General features: G+C 34.5%; 1 protein-coding gene across 3 annotated transcripts in view; it reads right to left on the bottom strand.

Moving 5' to 3' along the window:
• The window catches only part of PBX3 (PBX homeobox 3), a 215,244-nt gene that overhangs the window by 45,228 nt on the left and 155,872 nt on the right, over positions 1-14,144 (bottom strand). For all 3 annotated transcript variants that reach the window (XM_020874476.2, XM_020874484.2, XM_020874478.2), the window contains exon 3: positions 10,035-10,276. In XM_020874476.2, coding sequence (XP_020730135.1) covers positions 10,035-10,276 — 242 coding nt within the window. The remainder of the gene's footprint in view (positions 1-10,034; positions 10,277-14,144) is intronic.

Here is a 14,144-nt window from a genome sequence, read left to right as displayed (position 1 = left end):
GACGAACCTTTATAACTGACAAATTTTTAACCTGCACTCTATGGAGAGGTCTAGAGTGTCCATGACGCTCCCTCAAATCTTATTCAAGTCGTATGCACATTTCTCTTTCTTGAGGGGACAACCTGTGGGGTTTTTCTTCTTGTTTCAGATTCTTAGCCAGTCTATAATTTTAAAAGGCTAAAAATTATTGTCTGGAGTTATGGGACAGTAAAACATTAAGGAACTTTGTAGCTTTGAAAGTGGAAGTTCTTTCCATCTTTAAGGAAACCATAGTAAAGAGAAGTAAATTTAAGATTTTCCCCACTATATTATCAACATAGACTATCTTGTGCCAAGCTGAGAAAATAAGTGGTCATCCTGCCAAGAAATATAGATATAATTTTTTTCTGGTACTTTCTCAAAAGAGATGCTCATATAATTTTAAATTATATAATTTGATAAACTCCAGTCTTCAGTTTTCTTATCAGTAAAATGAAGAAAAGCAAACTAGAATAGCAAATTGAAATCAGAAAATTTGGATATAGACTTTTATAAGTTAGTTCTAGAAAATGTTAATACAGTATGTTTGGGAAATGGGGGGTTAACCATAATTTAAAATTTTGGGGGGAGGGGCAGGATTCTTCAGTACTTTCAATATGCCAACATGCATCATCATAAATCTTCAAGGGAGAATGGTGTATCCAACTTTGACCAAATAAATTTGGTCACAAAACCTCTTTTATCTAGAGCAGTGCTGCCTAAAAGAAGAATATTGTGAGCCACATAAGAAAAAAATTTTTTTGGTCATTTAATGTTTTTGCTATTGCATTGACTATTTTCCAAATGTGTTTGTTTTATTTTTCACATATGAAATTATAATTTTTCTAATAGCCACATTAAAAAATAAAAATCAGGTGCAATTAATTTTAACAATGTGGGGGTAGTTTAGTCACTTAGTCGTGTCCAACTCTTTCTCAATCCCATGGATTGTACCCCACCAGATTCCTGTCCATGGCATTTCCCAGGCAAGAATACTGGATGGGGTTGCCATTTCCTTCTCCAGGGGATCTTCCCAACCCAGGGATCGAACCCTGGTCTCCTGCATTGCAGGCAGATTCTTCACCACTCAGCCACCAGGGAAGCCCAATTTTAACAACATATTTTATTTAACCCAATATATGAAAAATATTAACATTTCAACACATAATAGTATCTTTAGAAAACTGCTAATGAGATATGTTCCATTCTTTTTTTCACACACTTTGAAACTCAGTATATATTTTATATTTACAAAAGCACATCTCATTCCAGATGAGCTAGATTTCAAGGACTCAACAGCTTTTTATGACTAGTGGCAACCACACTGGACAGCACAGCTCTATAGCACGTTGTGGACCAACATACCAAGAAAAATTCTCTGGGAAATAGTATACTAAGTAATCTTTGATGTTCCTTTTTATTCTTTACTACCATACATTCACACACACACCCCCACCACGCCCACAGAAGGCAGTTTCACTTAGGAATGTCTTGATAAAGCAAGAGAAACTATCCATTTCATTACATCTCAGTCTTTGACTACATCTTTAACATTCTGTTTGATAAAATGGGAAGCATACCAAAAGCACTTCAACTGCTTATCAAAGGATGGTTGTCTTGAGAAAAAGCTCTCGTGTGATTGTTTAAGTTGTGAGTTGATGTTGTCTATTTCATGGAATACCATTTTTATTTGAAAGTAAAACTGACAAATTATTATAATTATTCTGATTTGGGTATTTGGTAGATATTTTCTCAAAAATGAACCAAGCATGCTTGGCACATCAAGGAAAATAGCTGACAGTAGTTGTGCCAATGGTGAAATTCTGGAAAACCTGCATCTACTACCTTGAGCTTGATAAGTTTCCTAGCAGACTTTGTGATTAATCTGGTGTTGATATTAATAAATATGACATTTTGATGTTATATAAGGTGTTAACATTGGAAAATGTACATAACTCAGAGAACCATTATTTTTCAAATGATCAATGCATGATGTTACAAAAATATGCATAAGTAGAAGATCCATTCAAAGTGTACACTAGACCAACAGATTTTAAAGGAACTGAGTACAAAAAGTTGGTATGATTTCAGACTCATGATAGCTAATATTTAGAATACTACAACTTGTCAAGTTTTGGCATAATACAAGAGAACAATATCCATAAGTATTTTAAAAGGCTATCAATACACCCCTCCCTTTTCCAATAACATATTTGTGTGAGGACAGGTATTCTTCATATACTTCAATCACAGGAAAGGAGACTGACCACAGAAAGACATTTAAGAATCCAGGTGACTTCTATTAAGCCCAACATGACAAAATTTTGCAAAAATGTAAAAGCAGTGACATTCTTCTAAATGTTGAGGTGTTTTTTTTTAAATGCAAGTTTTAAAAAAATATTATATTAAACAGATAATGGTTCATTACTGTTTTTTACATTAATACATACTTTAATTTGTTCTGTTTTAATTTCTATTATAATACATTGATAGATATAATCCACTGAACAAAAGCTCTTAGATCTCCAATAATTTTTAAGAATTCAAGTTCTTAAACCAAAAGTTTGAGAACTGCTATACCAGGGTATTTCTAATCTGCACAGGTAACAATACTAATTCCTACAAATCTAGTTCACACGTTATGGCAACGTATGTCTATGACAGAGTGTATGTCTTGATAGATCATCTAAGTCTCCTGTGTGAGTGATACCTGAGTTTTTGTTTTTTTTTTTCCCAGTTCTCTGACTCTCAGTTTTTCTCTGGTTGTATTTTAATGTCTCCCAGAATGAATGTCTGCCTATGGTTTCTAAGCAGCCACAGGGTTGTGTTAAAAACAAGGGTTAAAAGCAAAAAGTTTCTGCTTCTAAAAACTCATAATTTCCTAAAACATTTGCTGAATGTCTCACAACTTATTAAGTGAAGTCATCTATGAATGCAAATGCTGATTAGCAATTTGGCAATAGCCCAACATTCGCAGAATTCACATAGCTTTTCTTTAAACCAGTAGTTCATACATGATTAATTAGAACATCTCATTTATGTAGTGTGCACTTTAGCTCATTACTCTAAGTAAAATTCGTTAAGTATTTACATTTAGATAATTAAAATCTGGGTACGCCCTTAAGAAAGATGCATACACTTTAGGCAAAGTGATTTTTTTCCTTTTTACCACTGAAAGTAAATTACAGCCTCATTTACAGCATCATCTGTACCAGTTGCAGAGCAGAGCACAGTATTGCCTCATCTCCTCTTCCTGAAAAGGTATACATTTTCTTAAACATGTAAGTGCAGTAAGAATGATCAAACGATTGCAGAGTTATTTTGAAGGGCCACCAAACCACATACTAGCATCAATACTGTTTATAACATAAGATGCTCACTTTAAACATTTATCATATCTTCTGTCATACCTACAAGACTATATCATTAAAATAGACATTGGAAAAGTTTTTCATTGCCTTCTTATTTTTCCAAGTGAAATTGTCTGTTAAGAATTTTCTAGTCAATGTCCACAATACAAATGTAGAAACACCTTGGTTAACTAGATTTAGGAAGTGAGTTTCGATTCCTTGAATTTTCTGACTTACAAGTAATGGCAGAAACCTGTTTTTTCTTTTAATCCAGCTGTTGAAAATTATCTAGGATGCATTTTTGTTTACTATGTGACAAAATATATGTTTTGTTTAAAACAGGCATTGTAATAACATACTTAAATCAACATAAACTGGAAGGCTTCATCTGATAAAAAATATTTTAAATCAATTCTTATAACAGCCTTTCTCCTTGCCATTTGTTCCTTTCTCTTTAAATAGTCAAACTAAGTAATATAATTGAGGATTTGAAACATCTGGATTTTTTATAATGCTGTTAATGATTTTTATTAAATATATTTGTTAAATACAATAGGAGATAGTAAAACTATCTCCTCCATATATGTATATATTTGGTTTACAGTCAAAATTAGTTTTCAGGGTTTTGTTTGTTTCATCGTGGTGGTTTTTTTGATGGTGAATTCAAGATTCAACCCCTTTCTTGCCTGTAAGGTCCCATCATTGAAGAAAAAAGGTAAAATCAGACACTGAGCAAGCACCTATTTTAGAGGAAGTGCTAAAATGGTTCATGATCAGATCTAAAAACTGAATTGGCCTTTTGTAAACATCTAGACAGGCTGACTGCAAACAGATCATAATATTCCCTTTTCTAAAAATTCACACTTCAAAGATAGAATAAATCTCTATTAAAAGTTGATGACTCCCAAATTTGCATGCATCCATTTTCTAGATATCTTTATAACCTTGCAAGTAACTCTAGTCAAATATTATAGATTTTATATTTATGTAATGCTTATAAAATCAACAAATTCTTCTTGTTTCCAAATAAAAGTCACCATTCAAAGATACCTTTCATTTTAGCCAACCAGAATGAGATCAATATTCCTATGAAACAGCTACAAAGATGAAATACCTATCATTCTTCTTTTAATTGGAGCAAAAAAATCGGACACAACTTAGTGACTAAACAACAATAGTTGGTTTACAATGTTGTGTTAGTTTCTGATGTACAGCAAAGTGAATCAGTTATACATATACATACATCCACTCTTTTTAAGATTCTATCATACCTCAACACATCTTAATGCAATCACATAGTTTGTGGACCTGTCTCATGAGGGTTTGTAAGGATTATACTATAAAATACATGTTAAGTTAACTGCAGAACCTGGAACATAATTAATGCTTAATAAATGGCAGTTATTATTGATAATGGAAATGGTAATTTTATTAAATGCATATTTTTGTGTGTATCATTCCACAAGTAAGTTCCTACTCTGATTACCTAACATAGTTCTGCCTTCCCATTGCTCAAATAAATATAAACACTGCTTCAAAAAAAATGGGGAAAAAAAGAGAGTATTCAAATATAAAACAATTCATTGCATTAATCAAGTTTGTGGTCAAAGATACATTTGGTATATAGAGTCAGCAGACTAGAAACTTGAAGGGAAAAAACAGAACACTCAAACACTCCTTCCAGCCAAGGAAAAGCTGACAAAGCAGTAAAACCCTTCTCTTGGAGCAATGAATGACAAAGGCTCGCTTGGGAAACTGAAATATGAAGTTTACATCAGGTAGTATTCTTTTGTCTTTCCTGCTATATTTTTGCTCTTAAGAACAAACAGCAAAATGGGATTAGGAGTTTGTGGGTTACACAATCTCGCATGTAATAACATCAGCATTTTAAAACCTGTTTCAAAAAAAATTCTTTACAAGCAAAGATCTTGCCATCAAATATAAACATACAATGTTGTTGAGAGCCTCAAAAAGCACAAGGCCATGGCTTTACACTGGTTTAGGCTGCACATTTATTCTCCATTCCCCCACAAACCCCTGCAGTCTGGGAGTCCTCTATTAGCCAAACAGTGCCTAATTGGTCTTGAGCACATTGAATGTACCTGCTTGGCTACAATGTTTTACCTGATTTGAGGTAAATTCAAGACATCTGTGAACTCAGAAAGCAGGTTTCCAGATGCTTAGGGAGGGTTCAGACCCTTACAACACTTTTGCCTTCAGCAAAAATGTATTTCAATATAATTATAGTAGATAGCTTTCAATATGTCATCTCTATTATAGCAACTGTAAATTATGAAGTGAATTGCTTGTGTACAAGCATTTCTTCTGGTACAAGCAAAGTGGGAGAACTGTGCAGGGTATGATATATATCTTTTCTTTTTATCCCAGAAGAAATCTCAAAGTTAAATTTCATTTGCCAAAACCAACTGTATCCCTTTCCCTTTGGTAGAAAGGTAGAAGGATCAACAAGGCCTTAATTCTTAAAAGCAGGCTTCCCAGGATGCTTGGCTCAAGTTCATTAGGAATTCACCTATTCTAATGCTTGGGCCTTTAATCATAAGAGCATATTTGAAAGGTGCAGTAAAAAGATTTTCCAAAACTTGTAGCTAATCCCATCCCATAGCTCAGGATGGCATATAAACCTCCATTGCCTGGACGTCTTTGAGTCTTATAAATATATGGGGATCCTCTACACACAAAATAAAAACTTTGTTTTTTTTCTCTTAAAATAAATAAACTTGCAGCTAATCAACAAGAAGACAAAGAGGCAACCAGGTTTTTCTCCCTGCTAAAGAGGAAGGCAGTGCACTCAAGATGAAAGTATTACAACCCAATCGCTGCAAGCTTTGAAAAATTATCATATTCCTCTTGGGTGTCAGGATCAACAAGAGAAAAGTAAAATAATTTTGGTTTTCCTTTTAGGGGGTAGTAATATTCAAGAAACTTACTCTAATATATATTCTATGTCTAATACTTCAAGAGCATTTATAAGTGAATTTAGATCATTATCACTAAGAATCATTACATCTGAGCCTATGTAATGTAAACATATGATCAAAGGACATTTCCTGGAGGTAAAAAAAAGGACAGGATTTTAAACACAGTACCATTCCTAAAACATACACATAAAGCTGAGGATTGCAGCTTGGATTTAATTTTGCTCTAACTGTAGCTCTAGTCTGCTTAGCTTTGTAAATGTGGCTATGTTTATAAGGTACTTTAATTTACTGCAGTGGTGGTGTTTGTTAATTTTATGGCAATCTAAATCTAAACAGGCTTCAGATACATTTTCATTACAGCTTCATTGCAAAACACAGTGGAGTAAACAGCTCTGAGATTCCAATGCAGTTTATTTCTTTTAGCAAAAGACTCAACACCCCTTTCTGACAAGGCCTCTGCCTTAACATATATGTTCTTCCTACTTACTAATAAGGTTTCTGTCACTCAAGTACACATGTTCATGTAATTTTAGGAGGAAAAATATAATTTATAAGGGATTTTAATAGTTAAGAGATTAACTGTAATTAAATATAAAGGGATTAAAATAGTTGGGTTTTGCCCACCTCTACTCTGATTCCATCCCACATGTAATACAACATGAGCAAATCAAGAGAAAAACTGGGATGTATCTGAATTATTTCCAAATTCTAATTGTTAAAAACAAGAGAAGAGACCCAAAATGGAGTCACTTATGCTATGCTCCAAGCCACCCAACCAAGACTACATAATTACAGTTTCAACCTCTCCTAGGAATGTAATCTTAAACCAATCTGGAATTACTGGGTCAGCATGGGTGAGGTAATCTGCCTGATAGAAACCCACCATGCCCTAAAGAAAGGTGAACTCACCACAACCAATTCTCTCATTGGTAGTCTAACTTCCTTGTCGTTTTCCTGTCTGCCTACAGGCATCTTTCATTTTGTATAGCTCCTTCTATTTGCTAGATGAGATGCTGACCGATTCATGAATCACTGAATAAAGCCAATAAGAGCTTTAAAATCTGCTCCATTGAATTTTGTTCTTTTATATACACAAGTAGCAGCATAATTCAACTGGAAAGGAAGGCATATTGTCAGAAACTGATTTCAAAACCCTATTCTGACACTAACTAGATGTGTGACACTGGACAAATTACTTGAGTTTCATTTTCTCATCTGTAAAATGGAAATTATAATACCATCATCTATTTTAGAAATATCATGCCTTCATCTGAACTGATGCCTTCGTCTCATTTAGTTCTTCACAGCTCTTCTAGTAACTCCAAAGTAAATCCTTGAACGTTCTATCTCAGATAATGTCCCCGTATCCCAAAAGTGTGCAAAGAAAAGATTATCTTAGGTCAACTCACTGATCCTAACAAACTTAGGAACCACAGACAGGAGAGCAATAAAAACCAGCCCCAAAGACCACTCAAGAGAACTAAATGCTAATGTTATTTCTAAACCAATTCAGAACCTACAGGAGAAAATTTGTAAACTAAGTTTCTGTTGAATCAGTCAATTAGTCGTCATGTTTTATTTGTCCACAATACTGCATAGATTTCATATATCCATTATTTCTTGTGTTAAAAATGAGACAGGAAATATACATTCAATGGTTTTTATTAGGCTACTGAACTTATCTAGAAATAAGATTCATGACTAAACTTTAAAATTCATTATTTCCCAGTCTGACATTTAAAACAAAAATACAAACAGTAGGTTAGTATATGAAGATCTTGTGTGTACATGTGTGTTTTTAAAAGAAACAAAACAAAAACCTTAATGACAATGACTGATGCCAGTTTCACCCAACTTTCAACAGGGCTAAATGGAGAAAATAAGGAGGCTGGTGTGAAGGAATATGGCAGAAGATAGTAAGGAACCACCTTAATTCCTCATCTATAAGTACTGGCCAATTGACCTCTAATTTTACAGATCTTTCCATGCAAAGTGACTGGTAGTATTTATTTAGTAAGTATGTACAGATGTATTTAACAGAAAGTTACGCAATTAGGGTTATCCTACAAATTAGAGCCGTTTTCTACTGTTAATGCTCAGGGCAACCTTTTCAACCATGACTTATTTTGTTTACTCTCAATTATTCATATGTCAAATCAGAAAGCTCAATTTTTTAATATACATACACAGCCTATTTTTCCAAAATTCTCATTTGCACATCTTCCACCAAAAATTATTCCTGCAAATGAGACTAGAGATACAGTATGAGATCACAGAAAGCCTATTCAGAAAAAAAGACATCTTATAATATTAATTTATATTGTATTTTAACATAAAGCTACATAAATCTTTCTACCATTCCTCAAAACACACTCACCTCTGGGACAGAATCCAGCATTTGCTTATTAATACCATATCCAGAACATTAGAGAAGGCAATGAAAAAAATAACATATACAACTAAAGCTACATGGGGAACTTAGAAGAAAAATCAATATTAAAACTAACCAAGACATCACACTAAGGTCTTCAAACTTTAATAAATGCCTGATTACACAATGAAGTATCTATGGATAAAACGATATGATGCCTAGGACTTATTTTAAAATACTCCCCACGCCAAAAAAAAGGGGGGCCAGGGGAGATAGACAAAATAAGATTGACATTGATCTTTGCTATTCATCTGGATGATGGGTATCTAGGAGGTTTCTTATTTTAGGGTGAACTCTATAACCAATAAACAACTATTGATGACCTAAAAACCTGACAGTTTCGTAGGATTCAGCTTAATATTCTCTTTATTAAAAGTACACTTAAACATTTCCGTGATAATTTTTTAAAATTACCTTTCAGTGAGAATTCCTCAAACTAAGCAGGTTTTTAGCCTTTAATGAACAACTAAAATATGTTTAAAATGAACCATCAACATTTTACCTTATTTCACTGAATCTAAGACTACCCCATATTTCAGCATCCCTGGGAAGCATTTTATTATCAATGGCAGGTTATACTTCAATGGGGCAATTAACTTTTTCTTGGTGGTGGTACCATACACAATGATACAGCTTAAAATCAAAGATATCTTAGATTCAATGAAGTATGGTTAATATAATTGCTGAGAACAGCATTTTTAATCCATACTTTCTTTCTAATCAGGAATTTAGCACACAATGCCTTGTGTTCTCTGCCCCAGGAAACCTATAATTATCTTGGGAGGTCTCCTCAGAGAGAAAGGCCAGAACCTGCTTACTTTGTTAAGTTAGCTCCCTCCCCTCAGCTGGGCATAATCCTTAAGAATTAACTCCTAGGAGGATTCTAGAGCTCACAGCATAGCAGGCAGAGCTCGCTAGGCAAGGTTTCCCCTTAAAATTTGTTATAATAGCTATGAACAAGGCCAGTGCATAAATGTTAATGATCCAGAGCTTTGACGAGCACCAAGCAGTGAGGTTACAGGGGAAGGATGGCTGCAGGTGTGGCCGTAAGGGCATGTAATGTGGAGAATGAGTAAAACTAAAGCAAGTAGATGGGATAAAATAGGCTTAGCGTCACCTATAAACTCTCAAAGGGACTTCATTTCACGAATTCAACAGTTCACTTGGATTTCTGCATTGACCTTATTTGTTTTGCTCTTAACACCTACCCCTCGCAGCCCTCAGAATGAGTTAGCACGGTCTATTAGAAGAGCAATAGAGGGTTTGTGCAGGACTATGAGAGTGGCGGCTGCTGACCTGTTCATATTTCTCCAGTTCTGTGTGATAGATTTGTCTGATCTGGGTCAATTTGGCTCTGTAATCTGAGTGTTCAATAGAGTTATCTGAAGAACCTCCAGAGGCTGCCGCGGCTGCAGCTGCTGCCGCCGATCCCCCACCTTTCTCAGGACCTGAAACCCCTTCTGCCAAAAGCATATTGTCCAGTCTCATTAGCTGGGGATCGGGAGGGTCCTCCTCCTGGGCTCCTCTGATGCTGAGACCTTCAAGGAAAGAGAGAGAGAGAGAGACAGAGAGAGAAGAAGCGAGAAACAGGACAAATAGTGTGAGTATTTTATTTATTTGAGTAAATGATCAAACAACATCAGTGCACTACAATTCATGCTGAGAATTTCATTGTTTGCATTTTATCAATAAGTACCAGTAAGTATGAAAATTCTTACATCTGTGAAATGTCTAATATCACTCCCTCTCAATATATTCTGATTAGATCCTTGGAAAAAGGTAACCCTGGCTTCTCAGAATATTCTAACATGCAATCTTCCCAGGTTTAGATGACTTAAGCAAAAATGGGACAGGGGTAAAATTTTCAAGATTTTTGATAAAGAAAAAAAATAATTCCAAGGATACAAAACAAACCTATCAAAAGGCAGTTATTCTGTTTCTCCATACTGTTGGAAGAACAGAATTTAAAATCCCATAATATATTCACAAGCTATATTCAAAAATTAGAAAATAAACAGGATTAGATGGGCTTTTCCATCATGTAATTTCAGGGAGAGAAGAGAAATACATACATTATGAGGTAATTAGCTATGCTTTAAAAATATATATTATTAAATGAATTTGTTAAGCAATCGCCATCAAACCAGGACACTAAATACAGGATTAAAAATATGCCATCAACATGGCAATGCAGTGCTGGGCACAGTAGTCTCAGTCTAATTTTGCTTTTAAATCAAGAACTTCCTAAGTGATGCCCAGTCAGCAACCTCATCTGAGTATTATAGATCACAGCTGACAATTCATAGGTTTAATCAGGTCACATAGGCTTTCTGCCAAGACGTTTTCAACAACACAGAAGACAGAAGTTTTAAAATAATTATCACAGTATAAAAAGCACTGGAGTCATGACAGCTCAAAATCAGCATTTTCATTAGTGTGTAACATAATCTAAAATATCCCAGCCCAATTAACCTCTGTAAATCTGTTTAAAAGCAGGATCCCCACACTAGTTACAAGGCATCTTGGGGAAGGAGGGGATGGAAGTTGGCATCTTGCATGTCTGCATTTGGATTCTGTCTTTTGCGTCTGTGCCTGTTGTTGTTTATACCACAGTGGTGCACACTCTGTGTCTAGTGTAACTTACATGACAGTAACATCTATAAGCTGCCAAGTACTCAACTGAGCACCAGCTCTGCTATTTTATATGCTAACCTAAAACTACCATCAATTCTCTTTAAGAACAGATTTCATTCCTAGATGCCCTGAATTATACCCACAGCATGACAGAGCTCTTGGTTGTCTTAACTCAAATGCACAACTTTAATTTCCTCCCTCAAAACACTTTAAAGCTGTCACTTTCATTTAAAAATATACTTCAGAATAATTTCAACTGGACAATAAAACTAACTCACAATAATTTAAAATTATATCTGTTGCCTGTTCTGAGATAAATAAGTAAGGGTTGAAAACTACAATATACTAAGATAATAAATTCATTTAGGGAACCAAAATGTTAGATAATTCTCTTAAATAAGATAAAAATCAGTATCAGCACATTGTTGATAATTAAAGGTAGAATAACAGGTATTTGCTCTTTCTTCCAGATCTAAGAGAAACTGCTAAATATTGGCTACATTAGTACTTCTAATTTAGCATCTTTGATTTTCTTCCCCTCACTTTGTTATATGCTAAAATTTCATGGCCTAGAATTCTTACAGTTCCACATACCAAGTGTTTTGTGCATTTGGCATGAAGTAAGGACTCACTGAGTAACCTCTTATTTTGGGCTCTGTCTCATTTTTATACCATTTTGTTTGGGAGTTCCTTAAGTTTCTCCTTTTTAAATTAAATTTTTGCTCATATATTTGTATTTGTTATTTCCTTTTTATAATTATAGCTACTGATGTTCCTCCTGGAAATGTGGATTTTAATCTACCTTTAAGGTTCTTCCAGGTTTCTAGTTTTCCCCCTGTAGTTATACACCATGGATATTGGTGAGGCTCTTTAATAGTAAATCAACATACATACTCCAAGCTATTACACTCCCCTGAACAGTGTAGCAAATAAGAGAAGAAGTTCAATGACTAGTACACAAGGAAACAGACTATATGGGAGACAGAAGAAGGAAACCTGTCAGGAAGAAATGCAAAGGACAGAAAGTAATCACCTATGTATGGCACTTATATATACATACCTAATATGTATGTAAACCCACCATACCAATAGGAAGCAACCCTTAAACTCAGTCACAGTGGACACATATAAAAATAAGTATGTACTTTCAGCTAGCATAACATTCTCCCCTTGCAATGAATAATAACTCTTCTAAAATCACAAGTAAATCAGCACAAAGTTCATACTCCTTTGGATCAAAAGTACTAGAGCACTTCACAGTATGGAAATATTGAGGCTATTTATCAACATTGAAATCATTTTTGTAACTATAGTTGGAAAAGTGAATGGATTTTTTCTCTATTAATCAAAGTCATGATTACAAATTTTTAAATAGCAATAATACAGTTTCCAAAATTATTTTTAATTTGAATATTTCTATTTATTTTCTTACTTTATGTTCAAATTACTATTTTATTCCTCATCCTACTTCCCTCACTGTTACTTAGCTTATTACCAACCTGCCAAAGTCACATCTTCTGATATGATGGCTTCCAATCATAACACCCATTCCTCTACACACCTATAAACATCTTAATGAATCTAAATTTGCAAGAGCCAGATGAATCAAACACTGTGATCTTGATATCTTCACAGTGAAACTTGGGAAAACAATAATTTAAAAATTGATCAGTGTTGTTTTTAATCCAAAACATACACAGGGACAGTGGTTTTCAGGTTTATAAAAGTTTTACATCTGAACTCCTTGGTTATCATAGCATTATAAAGTTAAAACAACAATAACGCCATTTGGAGTCTACTGAAAACCATAACATTCATTTCAGTATCTCTAAGATTTAGATAAATCATACAAACAAAGTAAAACATTGTTTAACAATGAACTTGGCTTTGTTATATGCCCATGGTTTTTGCATATCTTTCAGCAAATTCTAATTAGCTGTCTTTCAACATGCTGTGCACCTGCCCCACAGATAATGGGAGAGAGCATCTGCATAGACGACTGCATTCGGAGGGCAATAAATAAATTACGGGTCAAAATTATTACAAAGCTTTCTCCGAATAAACGCATACCCTTCACAATACTAAGCTGCAGATGTGAGAAGTACCTTAAGCCCACTCAAATGGTATGATTACGGGGCTGTTTGAGTTTAATAATCTGACTGTAATTCAGGCATTTTCAACAGCTCATTAAGGGTTCATTAATATATAGGCGAGCTTTTGAATTATAAATAAGCAGATTAGAAATCAGCGGTTGCTGGATTGTACAGTAGTAGCCTCTCTAACAGAACAACACTGTAACACAATGAAGGCTTGACCTAAAAGAATGAGGCACAAATACAGGGCACTAACTAAGCTTCGTGGCTCCGTCATTTCAAGGACCAAGCCTACTAGACCATAACTAACCTCTGTTCACCCAGGACTGAAGAATAGCTTCAGACCATGGCTACTTCAAATGTGTTCTACACATGCTCGTGAATTAAGCATAACTAAGATCTAACTTGACAGTATTTCCACAAAGAAGACATACACTATCCATAGTAATGATAAAATTATCAGATCATTTTTATTTTGTGAAGAGTATATTTTTCAGACTTGCTGAGGAACAACAATCTATTATGGAAACTTGAGTTGTTTGATTACTTTCCCCCCACCCCCCACAATGAGCATATTGTAAAAGTAGATCCCAAATTATAAGCTTAGGCCCATGAAATCTGTATAATTTTGTTCTCAGATGGACTTGTTCTTGATTCATTCAACTACCACACCATAGTC

This window comes from Odocoileus virginianus, chromosome 2 (assembly GCF_023699985.2).
Source record: "Odocoileus virginianus isolate 20LAN1187 ecotype Illinois chromosome 2, Ovbor_1.2, whole genome shotgun sequence".
Lineage (NCBI taxonomy): Eukaryota > Metazoa > Chordata > Mammalia > Artiodactyla > Cervidae > Odocoileus > Odocoileus virginianus.
The sequence above is the reverse complement of the archived record's forward strand: the minus strand, read 5'-3'. Positions and strand labels throughout refer to the sequence as shown.